Below are 18494 nucleotides of genomic sequence, written 5' to 3' on the forward strand. Positions count from 1 at the left end.
ATAGAGCCTTGACTCTCTTTGTTTCAAAGGGAGATTAGTCAGCAGTTTCTGGATTTTTCACACCTTTAAAATGATCCACTCCAACACCTGAAATTAAACAGCTTTTCTAGTATTACCAGTTTTTTCTCTGAATGTTTGCAGCTAAAACTCAATGCAATGAGTTAAAACAACAAAACTGAGGCCTTGTTGTTGTTTATGGTCTCTGTGTACTGAGTATCTGAATACCCTGTACTCCCTTCTTACTTATCTTTTCAGGAAAAGTGCCAACAAATTATAACAACAAAGTCAACTTATTTTCCTGGAAGCAGCAAATGGAACTGCAGCACATTTGTCCATGCAAAACAGGAGGAGTTCCTGTTTTTGCAATTTCAGCTTCTAGTATCTTATCATAAAAGGAAATTACTTCCAAAAAGTATCCCCAAAAAAGAAGTGACCTAGAACTTAAAAACAATAAAATAAAAATATAAACACATGCTAAACTTACAGACTTCTAGGGGGAAGGGGAGGCTCTAAAAGAGAAAGCAGTAATGAAAGCAACCTATTAATATTCAGGTATTCATACAATGGCAAATTGAACAAGTATTTTGACAGAAAAGTTATTGACAGAATTCTATTATATGGGTATCTGTAGAAACCCCTATAATTTCAGCCAAGCAGCATCTTCTACCTTAAATGCCCATTCTCACATGGCAAAATTCACACAAATGTCTACACAATCACCTTGTGCCTTGCTGTCAACCATGGCAAGACCTACAGGGCCTGTGGCACTGCTTTGTTTTCTCCTCCATGTATCAGGTAACCAGCTGGTCTGACCTCCCAGCTGACAGTCATCCTGCACTTGAAAAATGGAGCAAACAGCAACACCACTACAGCCAACAGAGCCTCTTTTAATGCTGGAAGGAGTATGACTTTGTCACAGCACAGCAGCTCCTTTCCTATCCCATGCTCTTAATTGCATTTTACATAGAAAGAAACTAAAGAGACCTGCAAAATGCTCTGCTTCTGTCTGTGAAAATAAATAAATGCAAATCAATTATCAACCCTAGTGCCCTTAAAGACTTCAGTCATTAACTTGAAGAAATCAGGATTTCATCATCACAGTTTGCTCAGGTTTTCCTTGTTCCTCAGCCCAACTGTACAGGCTTGAGCAGGATGGAACAGTAATTTCATTTATAAATAAGATATGCACTGTCAACAAAGAGGTATTAATTTGTATGAGGTATAACATCATAAATCTTCCTGCCTTCTGAATTCACAATAGACTACCACGAAAAGCTCTCATATTCTGGAACTGTTTTTCCCTGCTCTGCCTTGGGTAACTAGAGATACACATGTGGATGTCTGAGATAAAAGTATTGCTCTTGGGATTTATGGTATATTATATAAGCTACATAAATATTTTTCCCTCATCCTTATTTTTTGCACATTCTACTACCTTTTGATGGCTAGACAGCATTAAACTCCTGATGTCACCTTCTTACCTCAGTTTTTACCATAATTTATCAGAATTCCTCAGAAGGATAATAGAACATTTATAATGAGTATTTATCATTGGAAAACATCTAAAGAGCTTCACACATTGAATAAATTGGTTCTGGCAGGATTTATTTTCAAGTATCTTGGAAATTATCATGCCATGTAAAGTGCTAAAGAAATCAACCTTTAAGGTAAATATAAAATAAGCGTTATTTGAATATGAAGAAACACGCAGCCTCTGACAGGACCAACGCTAACAGCAGCAGCAGGAGTCCAAACAAGGGGTTTTGGGCTGAGGTGAAGGAGCAGGAAGCAGAGCAGCCTTCAGACACATTCCCTCCTGCCAGGATGGGCAGAGTGAATGCCAGAGCAGCCCAGGGCTGCCTGTGCCAGCCTGAAATGCTGCCTTCAGCAAGAAGGAACTTGCCACATCCTTGGGGCACACAGCCACAGAAGCCCTGGTGCTGCTTGTGGCCAGAAACAACAGGTGTGTTTTGCCTCCCAGCCACTCACCACAATAAGATTACCCTTCAATAGCCATCCCAAACGACTTGAGGTTCCTCAGAAACCACATTCCAAACACTGGTCTTTCTACACAGGTGTGGTGTTTTCCCACACTGATTTCAGCTGTAATTTACCTCACCACGTCCAAGGTGACCCAAAAACAGGAATGGGGAAAGGGAATTCCTCTTCCCAGGGCATTTCAGGAGACAGCCCAGCCCTACTTTGTCTCCATCTTGGTTAAAACACTTTAGCCACATGATGCAAATTACAGAGCCTCTACAAAGAACTGTGCCACAAGCTGGCAGGGTTCAGGTTTTACCTGAGAAAGCAATTTTGCTCTGACATGACCTATGCCAGACCAGTTACCATCCCCCAGAGTGATTTCTTCCCCATCACATGCCAGCCCTGGTTCAGCTGCCCATCTGCTGCCAAGGCTGCTCCATGAGCCAGATTAAAGAACTGACTCTGGTTGTGAATTTCTGAACCCATCAGAAATTTCCCCAAACTCTGGCTTTTGTCATTCTGTCCTTCCTCTGCACTCGATGTGAAGCTGGCCTAAAAGCACAAGGGCTGTATAACTCAGCAGTGTGGCAGCTGTGACTCTGTGCCAGACTTTGCTTTGCCAGGTGATCCAGTATTATGCAGATTCAGTAGAATCAACCATAAAATATCCTGAGTTTCTTGGGCAGGAGATAAGGTGTAAATTTCTTCAGTTATTCAGTAACTAAATCTGCAACACTATTGCATTCCTGCCCTTCTTTGAAGTGGTCACATTTCTGAAGTTAAGGGTTGGATTCAGAAATTATTTTAAAACTTCTTTATAATCTTCTCAAATTGAAAGGTGTTACATGTAGTTACTTGAGCAAGTAGAGCATAAAATCTCTACACTCAATATGGGAGATACTTGATGCTGAAACATGTAAGAAGTGCCAAGTGCCAACTTGTCAATCATTTAATCCTCAGGATGGGAAATATGTAACCTAAAATAAAATTTCCACAAGGAGAAAACTACAACACCCTGAAATAGGAGTATTATTCCTTCTCTCTTGAAATTGGACATGTATATCTCCACATCCTTAACTAGTGTTAAAAAACCCAAGACTCTAAGGTGCTTAAGGGCAGCCCCAAACAATTAATTATTTCAAAACATAGAGAACATACACAGAAGCATGCCTTCAACATGCAAAGATCATCTCTGACATAAAAAGATTATTCATTTGGTCTTTAATAGATGGGTTTATAATTCTGTTTTTCAGTCAGGAGTCTGAAGATATCTACAGTATTATAGAACACAAAATTATCTGTGTGGGCATGCAAAAGTATTATGTGAAATGAGTAAGTCTTCAGATCCCCAAAGTTTAGAAGGCTATCTTGTTCTCCTCTCTCTCACGCAAGGGCCTACATATTAGAGTTTCCAGCACCTAAAATGAAGTTCACAAGTGGAAGGCAGTTTTCAGAATAACTCCAATGTACCACCTTGTAAAAGCTATGGTTAGATCCCATAAGCACTTCTTTACTTTTTTTATTTTCAGTCATGTGAGTGCTCTTACTAAGTTGGATGAAACTACTCATGCTCAAAATTAACCATTCTGACAAGTACATGCATGATTGAAGGGAAAAAACCCACTACTAAAATGCAGTCATGACTCACCAGTTGTTACTGTTTGATGGATATCCCATTCCACAAAAAAGCTATGTTGCCCAATTTTGGTAATTACTTAAAAAAAACCAAATAGCACTGCCACAAGTAACCTTTTGAATAAGCATTTATTACAGTTATTACAATTCAAATTACAGAATATTCCTTTTACCTACAAGGAAATGTCTGTGCCCTTCCTAGTAGCCCAAACATTGTCCTAACAGAGTTGCCTTGGTAAAATATTGTGACATCTGTTGTCATTTTGGCTTTCTGTTATTTAAGCTTTACAGGGCAGATTTTTTTAGATTTGCCAAGAAATAAATTATGGAAGCTGTCCCAAAACAAAAACATGTCAGTCATGACATAAGTATTTGAGAGAAGCCTGACAGCTGTATAAGACAAACATCCAAAATCACAGGACAACAACTTGCTCTTTGAAACCAGGGACAATACACCAACAACTGGAGAACTAAAGCTGACAATCACCTCAAGCATCCAGCACTGTGTCATTAACAGCATTAATCAAATCATATTAATGCAACCAAGAAGCAAGTGAGGTGGGCAGAAAATTAGGAAATAAAAGTGCTTTTTAGATGTACAACCCCACCAAAGAGGCAGATGGCATGGGAGACATCCTGGGTAGTATTGCTAGGGTTACAGCAAAGGGAATGTGGATTCACACTGTTAATGCGTTGGGTTAAGCGACTGTGATGCAACCAGGAGAAATGGTCCTCATCAGGGCTTTTCTAAGGTATAATTTGCTGAAAATATAAGATGGAAGTGTGTGTTCCTTCTTTTGTCATGTCCATTCCCCTTCCATCAGTAGTGCAGGATCACAGAGCTGAAGGATGAGGAGCACAGTGGAGGCCCAGCCAGCCTTGCGTTTGCCCATGTTGAAGCTGGAAAGCAAACCAGAGCAGGAGGGGACCTCCATATGGGCTGGCCTACTCTGTGTGCCCCAACTGAGCATGTGTGTACAGGGTGGTTTATTTGGCAGATGCTCCATTAAACATTCCTTCAGAGAAAGATCCTGCTGGGATTACTGACACTCCTTAAAGCACAGGACATCCACCCCAAGGTCCTCCTGAGCTGGGCCTGGAGGTGCTGTGCACTTTGCCTGATGCACCATGTTTGTGCCTGTCTGGTTCCTGCCACCCCACTGTGAGCCATGGCACCTCCCTGGCAGCAGCAAAGGAGACAAAGAGGTACCCTAGCCTGGTCATGCCGTGTCACAAATCCTGAAACATGTGGCTTACTCCCCTCTCCATCACCAGGCCTGGCTGGGAGCAGTGCATGTGTCCATACCTGACACACATTTACACCTGCCCATCCTGCTGAGAGCAAAAGAGGGGGCCACAGGAATGTACTAACTCACCTCTCAAATGAATTTGCAAAGTGGAAGTTAAAAAGTGCCCAGCCCTTCCACCAACTGTAGTCCCACAGAAACGTTCATGCCTTGAACTTGAAAGCTGTGTGTGTCTGTTACAAATACCCACTCCCAAATATCTGCAGTGGCACATCCTGCTGCACAGCTGTCAGTTCAATAAACACGGGTGACAAGGGGCTATCACACCTGTTCACTTGTACATATATGCGGATACAGCCCTGGAAAGCCCTATTACAGTTTCCAAATTTTACATTTCCAAAGTTTGGTTGAAAATACAGGAATTAGGAAAAAAAATTTAAAAAAACCAATACAAACCATTCTTGGTCAGTGAAGGCCAAGGTCAATCTTTAAAAAGGAGGAATTAGGCTACTGGGCAACAAGAGAGAAACCACTGCTATTTGTTTTGCCCTAACATACCCCAGTTCCAGAAGAAATGAAATCTAATTGAAAGATAAATTAGCTTTCACTTGTAATCAACAATGGTTCTCCACAAGTGCATTTGGTTTATTGAGCAATGCTCAACTATAACCACAGACAAAATAATATACTAAATGTTTAAAAGTAGCTTAGTATACACCTAATTTTGCAGATTGTTTCCTATACCATTTTGGTACCTATGGAAATAGAAGTATCAAGGCCAAACACAGGTAAGAGACAGAATTCACAGTCCTTCATCTCTATCTCATAATTGTACAGAAAAAAAATCCCTTTCCCCCAGAAAAGTTACTGGTGGTGTTCAGCAGGTTTCTGCTCAAACTGTGACAAGTTTCAGTGATCTCCCAACTGAATGTTGTAAATGACTGTCAAGACTTTTATTCACAGATTTCTGCCCAGGTCTCAGGTGTTTGAAACAGCACTGTACAATCTTGGAGCCCTCAAGACATTCATTAAAAATTCCTTCTTCTGCGCTTTAATTAAGTAAGAGTTGACTGTCTTCATGAAGTGCCATGCAAATTCAGGTAACTCTAGCTTTCCACGTCTAGGTGTTTATAGCACAAGTATCTTGAAAGTCACTTCCCTTGTTAGGATTTTGCACAGTAATGTCAGCATTCATACCACCCTTCCAATGACAAGTGTGTTTGCTCCCACTCTTTCCCTCTCCTTTAACAAGGGACTTCCTCAGCATTGCAAAGAGACCTTGCACTTCAACAACATGAAGGCACAACACCAAAATGCTACAGAAAAGAAAAAAACCCAACGAGTCCTCATATGTACACAATGTGGCCAAAGTACAGAACTTTAGAACTACAGAGCTGGCCAAGTTAAACGAATTCCAGCTTCTCATCACTTGCAGGCCCTGTGGAAAAGAGGCTGCTCCTTCTCTCGCCCACCCACTTCGACTGCTGCTAACAGAGGACGCAAGCAGCCAAGAGGACAACCCATGTAACTTCTTAGGGTGACTCCCAGAAGTGGAAATCTCACCCTGCCTTTAATAAATAACACATGAAAGCCTCACCTCTATGTGCCAATTTTTAACAGTTTAATGTGTCTCATGAATGCATAGTGAAAAATCTGTAATATATGGTTATGTCCAGTAACTTGTCCACAGCTGCAGCAAAAAAATGAAGATGGTAGGTAATGAAAGGAATTTAAGTTAGAAATATACGCAAAATAATCAAAGTACACAGAATATGGCAATCACCTCAACATCAACATTCAGTATAGACACTCAGAGCAATTTCATTTGTATGCAGATATGCACACCATTTCTAAACAAAATAAATTCTCGTGTAATTCCCGTAAGAAATGTCCTAAACACAGTCTGCTTACCATTTTCCTAGGAAAGGAAATTACTCAGTACTACATTGAAGAACTAGCACGCAATTAAGATGTATTGTTTCTACAAATCCACTTGAGAAAATAACATGAAGCCTCCTGAGTCCTATTTTAATCAGGACTGAAAGTACACTGCACTTGTTCTACCATCAATATATGTAAGCCACATAATTGCCATGTTTGTTGTTGAGCCAGTTGCACAGTCCTGCTTTGGTTTAGACCACAACTATGCAATGCTTCCAGAAAATACAGCAAAGTATATATGCTGATAGCCAACACACTTATGGTGAGTATGTGGCACTGCAGACAGTTTTATTAAAAGCCAGTGTTATGTTCCCTGTGTGGGTCAAGAATCATATTCTTTAAAAATAACAAGCAAATACAATTTTTTGGAAGCCAGCTACCACTGCAGAAAATCAAAGACCTTTAAGAAATCTTTGTCACAGACACAAAGTAATTGTTGTGAATGAAACACATTACTCTCACTAAAAGATTTTCCTTTGGTCTTTTCTGTAGGTACATTAGACTTCTAAACAGACAATAGCATGTCCTACTGTTTCCGACATACAGTTAGATCAACATAGGATCAAGCTGTGGCTCTACTGCTTTGAGAAGAAATTTTCCATGGACACACTTCTCAGCAGTGGCAAATAATGTCAGTATAATTATAGTATATATCAATTATACTGATATATATTATAATTATACTGACATTATAGCAAGGGAAGTTCTCTACTTTCCACAAGTATTTTGTTCAGAAGTAATTTTTCCATAACATAATAGATTTTTAGAAGTCTGCTCTTCACTTCTAGATCAGTATACAAATAGGTAAGACAAACAAGGAAAAATGTTTTCCACATAAAATCTAGATCTTGGTTATGCACATTAACGCTCAGAGATAGGAAAAACAACATGATTAAAACAAAGATTCTCTTAAGCTTCAGGATTGAGTTGAACTTCAAACCTTCTGTCTATTCTGTGCTGCAGATTATCACACTGACACCACAGAGAATAAAATGTTAAACCAATGCTACAGAGAGCCACCACAGTGCTAGACAAAGGACACAGGGCAAGCAGACAAAAGATGGTAAAATGACTTGCAGATCAATACCTCATCTTCTATTTCTACAATGAAAGGAAATTGTAGGACTGTTCCCAGTCTCCCCAGGGAACAGTAAGCGTGGATCTAAAAATGTAACAGTAAGTGTGATCTAAAAATGCTACAACAGCCATTTGAAGATTGCTGCAATTGATTAAAATGCAGGCTACCTCTGAAAAGTGATGGTCCTACCCAGCTGAAAACCTACTTACTCAAGTAATTTTGTAGTCAGATCAGTTCCCTGATCCAATTCAATCCAGACCTGCAGGAGTGCTCACACAAAGACTAAACAACTGGTTTGCTTAAACACACAACTGTTTAAAATACTCATAAAAATTCAGCTTAACATTTAGGGCAAACAAAACAAAAGTAATACTGTTGTTCAAACCATAACTTCTGAAAGAAAGCATGCAACAAGACCTTTACAAAAACCTGCATCATTTCAACTGCCAACAGGAAAAGTTATTTCAGCACAGGGACAGTAGTGCATGAGAACAAGCTGGCCAAGAACAAAATGAGAGTGGAAGTTAAAAGGTTTCTGACCATCAAAAGGACTGATGTCCTAGGGCAACTTTCCAAGAGAAAGAGCAAAGTTAAAAAAACAAGACAAAAGCCCCAGCCAGTTTCATTCAGTAAGTTTTATGAAAATTTATCTAATATTATGCAGGCATGTCAATGACCCAAAGGCTATTGCCTCGTTTGGAAGCTATGGAAGTTCTTAATGAATTTCAGACAATAATGTTTTCTCTAACAAAGCCACTGTTGCAGCCTCTTGGCTAGACCAGTTAGCTTGTTTTTGACCACTGCACACATGCTAAGGAAGGAAAAAGGGGAGGGATGATAAAGGACTGATGAAAATCCATCAGTTTTGCACTGAAGTGCTCAGGGGCATGTACACCAATGGGGCTCTGCTGCCTGCAGAGAACGGCCACAAACCCCCAGCAGCAAATCAGCACTTTATTAGCTGTAGCAAAAATCACATGCATGAAGTGAATCATAGGATCATCAATGCTGAAAGAGACCTTTAAAAGATCCAGTCCAACTGCTCAGGCAGCACTACCATGGTAACCCCTAAAGCACTAAAATAACACCCAGCACCAGATCCACCACTCCAACAACAGAGAGTGACTCCACCACCTCCCTGGGCAACCCATTCCAATGCCTAACCACCCTATTGGTGAAAAGTTTTTTTCTACTATCTAATGTGATTTTCCCATCTTAAGGCCATTTCCTCTTGTCCTCTCACTGCAGTCACAGTAGAAGAAACTGGCCCCCACATCACTGCAACCTCCTTTCAGATGGTAGTAGAGAGCCATGTGGTATGAGTAACAAGAATGACACAGCTGTGCCTCTCATGAGGCACCAAACCTGCTGCCATTTCCAAAGACAGACCAGAATTCAGATTCTAAGCAAATTACTGTCATAAAATTGAAAAGCACCAAGAGAGGGAATCTTTCTACTCGGCCTGAAGCTTTTCTTGGTAATTAAGACTTGCTGTCTTGGCAGATTCTTCAGTGTCTATAAAACTTCTCAACCCTGAAGTTCTCCCTTTCTCTGACAGGAACAACTGATGTAACCTCTGCCAACAAGTGCTTTCACTGGAATAGCCAGCGTAAGTTGGAACTGCTGAACATCAACATGATTTATGGTAGTTGTGAATGTATTTTATTTTGCATTTATTAGCCCCAATGCTACAAAAATTTGGTGAGAGCCTCTGGAAGTAGCTATTGTTGAGGATATACACTATCAGCTGTGAAAGAGCTCCTGGTTCCCATAATTCCTTCTATCAAAATACCTTCTAAAACCAAAGGTGAAAAGCACACTTTTGTACCTCTCTTACCTATCAGTGCTATTTCACAAAAGACTGTCCGTGTTTGAGACAACCTCAGTCATTTATGGACTGGATCATCATACCTGTCAAGCTCAAGTTCAAGGTCTTGGCATTTTCTGTGTTGCATCAAAATTAATTTTGGATTCTAACAAATTCTCACACAAAAGACTGGCTGGTATAATTTGATAAAACTAATTAACTAGAAAGTTCTGATACACCAGAGTAGGAAATTACTAACAAAGATCATATTGTTCAGATTCCCTGGGTGGAATTTTTTTCAGCAATTACAAGATTTAGCTACTTTAACATTGGTTCACTTCTGTCAAAAATATTTTATGAAAGTTATTTTTAATTCAAGCTAGCAAAAGTTGTGTGAATTTAAAGTCACAAGTCAAAATGTCAAAAAGTTTTCATACCAAAAATGTGTTCTGTTTTGATAAACCACTTCACTTTTCCCCTTCACTAATAACCAACTGAAAGTATCCTTTATGCAAACCACTTACGAAATGCTTGAGACCTCAAATACTTTCAGAGTAGATAAGTGCTTTTCCAAAAGTTTCCCATGTAACCCACTCCTCACAGCACAACTGGCCTGTGTGGCAGATGCACTAGGGAGTATTGCACAGTATGAGGGTGTGACTTTGCACAGCAAAGGCAGGGAAGCAGGGCTGACAGCCTTTGGGCACTGCACCTCAGGAGGACAGAGGCAGTGTCCTGACTCATCACATCACAGCACATCACTCACAGAATATACTGCTTTGGGTTTTGCCCCGATCAATAGGCTGCCTCTCTCCACGTTGGATCCATAAAGAGTCTGTGTTTAAGGACGAGTTGAACACCACATAATATGCACATTAATAACACTGAATGAAAGTCATTAACTTGCCAAATCTTGGCAAATTTAGTTGCTCAGTGGCTTAGAGGCTGAAACACATTTGGTGTTCCAGCCAAGGACACAAGCTTACCTTTTCACGACGAGCTTCAGTGTCTTGTGTGAGCCTTTCACCAGACAGATTGCTTCTTGTCGGAAGCCAGACAGGCCCACGTCATTGATGCCAACAATTTCATCCCCAGCCAGTAACTTGTCCACAGCTGCAGCTTTGCTTCCATCTTCTACCTGGGGGGGCAAAAAAAAAAAGTGCGTAAGAAATAGCAGAATTATATAGGTTGCATAAGGCCACCTTTAAAATAAACTAATGAGCTTTCAATACTGGCTTCAACAAAAATTAATACAATAATTAAGTGCTTAACCTAATTAGGAAGGCGCATTAAATATCACTATAAAGAAATAGTAATTATACAGAGACAATTAGAATACAAAATAAATAAAAGAGAGGAAATCTGAGAAAGCTAGAAAGCTTGAGGGAAATTTTGGAATATAAGAAAGAACTTCTTTGCTGTGCATGCACTGGAACAGGTTGTCCAGGGAGGTTGTGGAGTCTGGAGTCTCCCTTCCCTAGAGATTTCAAGATTTGTCTGGATGCAAATCTGTGCTCTGGGATGACCCTGCTGGAGCAGGCAGGATGGACCAGATGATCCACTGTGGGCCCTTGCAACTTATTCCATTCCATGATTCTGTGAAAAGCATCGGTCATCTTGACCTCTGTTCAATACAGAATGGGTAATCATACTTGCAAATAGAGCTTTGGGCAGGCATCTAAAAATCTGCTTCTCTACAGAAGGCAGCCAATAATATAAACCATTTTGTCAATAACATTAACACACAGCCAACTCCAAAGACCTGGCATGGAATAAAATTCCAAAATATTGCTTCTTAACAGGCTGGTCTAGAAAATGAAGTTATTTTCATCTGGAACATAACATTTAGGAAAATACCTGAAAATTTACCATCCATACAGCTAATTAACAGCTCTGCCTTAAACACACAGCGATACTAAGGGAATTTTACTCAAAGATTATTTTGCTGCCACAGGCAATTCTTGAATGCATTAAATTATTATACAACTGTTATAACATGTGGCAAAACCACAGGATAAATTAAAGATTCAGGATTTTGTAATTCCCACCCCTACAAAGCTAAAACCCCACATTAAAAGTTACCCATTTTCAAAATTTAAAACAAATCTCACAAGCTTGATGAGACAGATTAACAAGTACCAAGAGTTTGAACTGATTTCAAACTATGACTACAAGGATGTTATGCGGTTATGCAAGGAGAAAATTAGAAGGCTCAAAACCCAGCTAGAACTTAATCTGTATAGTGCTGTAAAAGACAATAAAATATTTTCATAAATATATAAGAAAGCAATGGAGGGCTAAGGAAAATCTTTATCCTTCATTGGATGTGTGGGGACCATCCCTCTAAAAGATGGGGCAGTTCAGTACATGGTTTAGTGGTGGACTGGGCAGAACTAGGCTAACAGCTGGATTCTATGATCCCAAAGCTCTTTTCCAAATGAAACAAGTCTATGATTCTGAGTATAGCTGTAGCTATTGAACACTTTGCAATTCAATCCTTTGGCTTTTTAGTTTCTTCCAATCTCCTTTGCTGTCAACACAGCCTCTGGCTTCTGAATTGCTCAGCTTCATGATCTATGTATTTAATTTTATTGCTCCCTCATTTGCTCATAATCCATATCCCACATCTTCCTACACATTTGACACTTGATCTTCAAAGACTTTCATTTATGTCTTCATTATGTTTTACATTGACTACAGTATCTCTGAGTCCCACATTATTAAATGCCAGCAAATTTACAAAGAGCAACTTCTTGTAATCACCCCAACTGCAGACAGCTTCACAAAGAACTGCCATCTTCTGAGGCACCCAAGTCAATCAGCAATGAGGTAAATCCAGAGGAAAGTAACTTCATGAATTCTGAAGCTCACAGTACAGGTTTTAGAAAGAGTCCAGCAACAAAAATATAAGTTAAATGAGCTAATAAAAAAAGCAGTATCTCTTGATGAAAGTACTTTAGGATGATCTCATAGAGCGCTCAATCTCATTGCAGGCACATAAAAGCTCTTTTCATGTAAGTTCATTATAGATGTTCTTAAAAATCTTTAGGCCTGTAAACCTAAGCCAAAAAGAATACTATGAAAAATGCTTAGTCTTATATCCCATTCTAAAACACTCATTATTAATAGTAATCAAGAAACTTTATTTACAGAACCTCTTATCTTAAAAAAAAACCCAGATAATTAAAGACAGAGCATGTTTCCCATCCCCATACATCTAGTTTTCAAGTTATGACCTGTCCTCTCTGTCCTGCTCACATATCTTCTGAGCATCAAGAATTTACCAGAATACCAAATTATGACTGCAAATCTTCATTTAGGTTGGAATCGAGAGAGTAGCAGTGGAAATTGCTTAGACGTAAGTAAAGATTTCAGTTCAGAGATGTCAAGTGTAGAACATCTGTCATGTAAGGGACACTGAAATCAGGCTGAGCAGAACAAGAGAACATGATGCATCCTGGGGCACATATTTGAAGCCCAAGTATTTTAGAAAAGTGGCACAAAAACCATTAAGGAAAGTCAGAGCTAAATGACTAGAATTGCTGGAGGAAGGTCAAGGCAGGGGGTGGGTGTTGGGATGGGACACACAGGGCAGGGGCAGAGAGGGAAAGTATCTTGGGAGACACTTTAAATTCCAAGTGTAGATGACAAACCATTGAAACCATTTCAGCCCTTATGCCCCAAGCAAGGCACCCAAACATAATGACAAGGCTGAAAAGCCCCGGTGCTGCAAAACAATTTTTGTCTTTAGAAAAAAAATAAATGGGGAGAGGGGGCAAAAATCGGTCTCCTAGGATTTGAAGGAATGTTCATTGTTCTCAGTAAGCATGTTTGTTTTTTCTTCAGGCTGGCAATGCACTGACAGCAGGGAGTATTCAGTTACCCCCTCTGAGTTTTAATTTCATCAGGGGAACTACACATTCCCCACAAAGCAAGCTTTCCAAGGAGACTCTGGCTGTCCAAAACAACATTAATAAAAAAAATCCTCAAAAAGCATTTAAAAAATCGAAACCTAAACACAAAGCTGAAGCCATCCTCATGACAACTTCAAGTGGCTTTAAGATCTTGTCTTCAGATCGCCTACAGGTAGTGAGAATAAAAACTACACATCCATTCACAGCAGAAGTCTTTTCAAGCTGAATAAATCTGAACATAAACCTTTCATACTCAGATCCCCACATGGCTGTACAGATATGATTCTACTTGACAATACACTTTAAAGTGGAAATGGGAAAGTTAGACAGGAAAAATACAGTTTCTTCTGTTACACTAGAAGTCCTTCCTTTAGTCATAACAACTAAAAACATTAAGCTTTGCACACACACAAAGAAACATAGCCAAAATATTCACAAGGAAAAGGCCTCTTCAAATACACTGCTTTATTAACCTGCCTTCTTTGTGCCAAACTGGACAATACCATTCCAGTTTCTACTTCAGGCTTTTTCTGTTCTATTCGTTTTAACACTTATTGTCCTTATTTATTCACCCATTGAATAACTTTTTATCTCATCAGGCCTTAACTCGAAGAGTAAATACCAATCAAACTACATAAACATTTTAGAACTAGCAAAGTAATTCAAAAATGTCATTGCTTGTCACACCTCAACCACAAATGTATTTCACTCACTATCTTCAGAGTCAGCTGTGCTATGCTGTGCTTGGGATTTAAGCCCAACTTTTTAAGACTGAAGCCTGTATTACTTATCTACCTAGCATCAATTTTTTTAGGATTTCAGGTATCCAGAAAAGCTAGGTCAATAGCTGGAAATTAAGCCTTGAAAATGCAGAAGGAGGTTTTAAGATGTCTTTCAAGAACAGTCAGGAAGAAGAGATCTGCCTCAGTTACTTTTAGCTGGCAAATACAACTGGATGCAACCTAGCAGGAACTGAACTCCCATAAGCACACACGTTTGCATTTTTCTAGCAATAGCAGGAAACAAAAGACATAGAAGAAAAACAATCAACACCTTATTTTCTTAGAAAGAACAGGCATAAGTGTTCAACAAACACATCTAGTTACTCAGCTTATCTTGAATGAGCAAGGATTCTAGAAATGCCCTCAAACCATGCTTTTGTTATGTACTAAAAAGTCATACCCTCACACTGTGCTAAATTAACAAGTGTAAACATGCTGACTTCCTATCCTTAGCAGTGATGTTGGTATGCTACCAAAGAAAGTGTTCCCAAAAGGAGATGAAAAGGATGTTTGTTGACCAAAAGCATCTGCTTAGACAGTCTCCATCTCTCACCCTGCTGTCCCTGATGACCTCCCTACAGCCAAGAGCAAAAGCAAACTTTGGGATCTGTGCACCAGGAAGGATTGTGAGTGCAGACTTTGTCATCATAACAGCATCTACATTAATTGTCACATCTCCCCAAATTTATTTTTGCTTATATCACATCCACAAAACCGGAAGAAACACTGATTCAAAACGTATATATGAGGATTTAAAAAAAAAGTCGAAAAAAAAATTTACACATGTAAATCTAGTATGGGAAATTTTTCTTGTAAAAAGAAGACAGCGCCTTGAAACATGGAGAAAATGTCTAACAGCTAGATGCACAAACATATTCAAAGGATGCTTACAAGCCTGTATTCCCCCTGTTGGTAATAAACAGAAAGGGAAAAATAATGGCTTATCTTTCTAGCTTTGAATTGCTGCAGTGTTGATGGGGAGCACGAATTCTAGCATGTGACCCCTTCACTTCTGTGTTTATCACGTCCAATGCTTTACTTAAAATACCCACATTCCTCTATAGGCACCTGTATAAACAAGCAGGAGACAGGTTGAGGAAATGCTGTGTCATATGAGAGATTTAGTTTTGTTTACAAAGCCAACAGTTTCTTGTCCACACTCTCTTGGACAGGGTGGGAGACGGGATGAAAACCCAAACCCACAGACAAACACAGGAAAAAACAGCACCACTTATCAGCATTCTGCTATCAGCTGTGATAAACTATTTTATCATAATTCATTTCTTGTACAGCCAAGAAATCTTTCCCTGGTTGTTTGTATTATGAGTATCGAATACAGTTTTTCCATAAACCTAACAATCTTTGTAGAAGATCTTCAGAACAAATAAAATGTGGAAAGTGTCAATTATTTTAATTTGCAAGGAGTTAAACAAAGGAGAAAAAACTCTACAGTTCAAGCCTGGTATTTGTGTAACTTTAAGGGATGAAGAGAAAAATAACAGACCAGACCTAACTCCAGCTATACATTCTACAAATGCATTCTTGAGTGCCAAAGGCTGCATTCACCAGCAACACTTGTGGCTCAGAATGAGGCAGGATAAAAGAGGGGTGCAAACTCCAGCAGGACCCAATGGTCCAAAGACAATGGGGGTGTGTACATGTAAGGCATCACACACAGGCAGGCATACACTAGAAGCTGAGCAAGGCTAATGCATTTGACTTTCCATTGCTATACATCCTTCCACTCTATATGGACTTTGACAGAGACTACTGGAAGGACACCTGGAAGGGAAGAAACTCCAGCCCCATTTTACAGATGGGCTCAGAAGCATATACGGAAACAAGGCCCAAAACAATGCAGCATGGCTGCAACAAAGCAAAGAATTCCACACAAACCTTTACATCAATGGAGGGTGCCTGTAACCCTGAACCACCTCTTCCCACACACTGCAGGTTAAATAATCAGCATTAACTACTCAATATGAACTGTAAACACCACCATGTAAAAAAAAGACAACAACTTAGTGATGAGCTACCAACTTGCAAACTCTGTGCCTATGCAATACTACACAATATTATTAACCTGGCAATTGCTGCACTTCAATAAGAGAGGTAGGTGTCTGCTGCATTTGTGATACTGTAACTTAGCACAGAAGCCAGAACTTCCCCTTTGCCTGGTATCATAAATTCACACCCCACAGCCATTGTCCATATGTGCTCCTCCTGAGATTATCTTTAAACATTACAGCAAACATTATTAAAGTTCAGGAATGCTTAGTCCAGGGCAATGTATTTCCCTAACAACAATTTCTTTATTCCCTAGACCCAAGGGAAACAGTTTATGGTCACTGTCACAAAACCACTGAACAGGCAGAGAAATCCCCCTGGCCCAGCTGCTCTTTCCAAGTGTCCCCCATTGTGCTGCACAGATCCTGAGCTGGCAGAAGCCCTCCCTTCTGTCAAAAAGTGATTCTTAAAAATCAAAATGAAAACATTTTTTTAAAGGGTAGAGTTGAGTAACAGGACACAGTCTATCACAGTCTTTTCTAATTGCTTGTTATTTAGTGTATTTAAATATTTGCATATTTACCCAGTAATCTTTTCCTTCCTCTGTTGCTTTTTGCTTGAAAAAAGCGCATATTTTGAAAGTTGGTACAGTTCTTTAAGTATTTATTCAGTTTTCACAACAGTGTCCATGCCACTGTTTTGACGAAGGGCTGCTGTCACCTTCACTAGAACAGGCCATTTTTGTGGGGGATTTATTACAGCTGTAAAAACTGACTCCAGGCTGAAATGTAACTTCAGAGTTCCTCATGACAGAAATGTTTAAGAAGTATGGTACTACATCCACCATTTCCCTTTTTAACAATTCATACATACACTGATTAACATTTTGGTTCAACCTACATTCAAAACAATACCTACCATAAGCATGTGAGAAAATATTTCCAACTGCAAATCATCAGTTACTATTTCTAAAGAGGTTACTGTTATTATTATTACTGTTATTATTATTACTGTTTCTTTAAATCACAGGGCTGTTATGGACTAAAGACCAATTAAAGAACTTGAAGTTAAGAATTTAATGAAACTTTCCCCCAAGAAACGAATGATAATTTCCAGACGAAAAGTATCAGGAAGAGAAACTTCACATAGATTTATAGGTTTTAAAACACTGAACAACAGCTGTTTATTTTAAAGGGTTTTTTTCAAAGTGATTCCATTGTTTCAGCAACAGAAGTTGGAAACTTTTCATCACTGGTGAACAATTCTACTAGAAATAAATTAATAATAATTTTAAAAAACACAACAAAAACCCAGAAACCCTTGATGTTTGAAAAGCATAAAGCTGATGTATGAAAAAAAAAAAAAAAAGTGGGGCTGCTGAGTGTGAAGTACATGGCTGGTCTTTTGCCACGAGTACCTAAGCTTCACTAGTTACATTTTACAGCTTCTAAATAATATTTGCACATATGCCAGAGCAGCATGCCTGCATAAATTGCACGTCTACAAAGCATCTAAATACAAACTGTAGTCTTTGGAAATCTTTCTATGCAAGACCCTCAGGGGAAGCTTCCCAGCTCTCACAGTCCCTTACAACCTAAACTGGCACCCAGTCCAGAGCAAAGCCAAAGCAGACCCAGCTCACCTGGAGTAAGGATAAGGCCAAGACAGGAGTGGAAAAGTCTGAAGTGAGTGAAGATTCTGGAAGCAGGAGTGATGGCAGATGCCTGTTTGTAGTCTTGATCCTGAAACTAAACAACTCCAGGGCTGTCCCTCCCTCACACCAAAGGAACAGTTACAAAGCATAGCTTAAATTCTGGGGGTTTTTTCGTACCACATCACTGTACAAAGCTTCCTCAAAACTTACTGAGAAATAACTCCCATTTACTTTCAGCCATGAGTTTAGTTTTGCATTTTACAGAAACTAATGGCACATCCAGCCCAGAGGGACCCATCTGTAGTCACAGATGCCTTACACACTGTTTTAAAACATATTTTGCTATATTTTTTTTTCCCTTCCAAATGACAAAATAATCTGTATAAGAATGGAGTGAATAATTGTGCTATGAAAAGAAATAGCCAGCTGACCAAAAGAGAACTGCT

The 18494-nt window shown here is 39.3% G+C and overlaps 1 protein-coding gene across 4 annotated transcripts in view; it reads right to left on the bottom strand.

The window, feature by feature from the left end:
• Positions 1-18494, bottom strand: part of SHROOM2 (shroom family member 2) — a 116538-nt gene that overhangs the window by 59585 nt on the left and 38459 nt on the right. For 3 of the 4 annotated variants that reach the window (XM_063147867.1, XM_063147862.1, XM_063147856.1), the window contains exon 2: positions 10678-10829. In XM_063147867.1, the coding sequence (XP_063003937.1) occupies positions 10678-10829 (152 nt within the window). Of the gene's footprint in view, positions 1-10677; positions 10830-12454; positions 12480-18494 lie in introns of those variants that run through there. The other variant, XM_063147874.1, reaches the window with a different exon arrangement.

Source organism: Melospiza melodia, chromosome 2, assembly GCF_035770615.1.
Source record: "Melospiza melodia melodia isolate bMelMel2 chromosome 2, bMelMel2.pri, whole genome shotgun sequence".
Lineage (NCBI taxonomy): Eukaryota > Metazoa > Chordata > Aves > Passeriformes > Passerellidae > Melospiza > Melospiza melodia.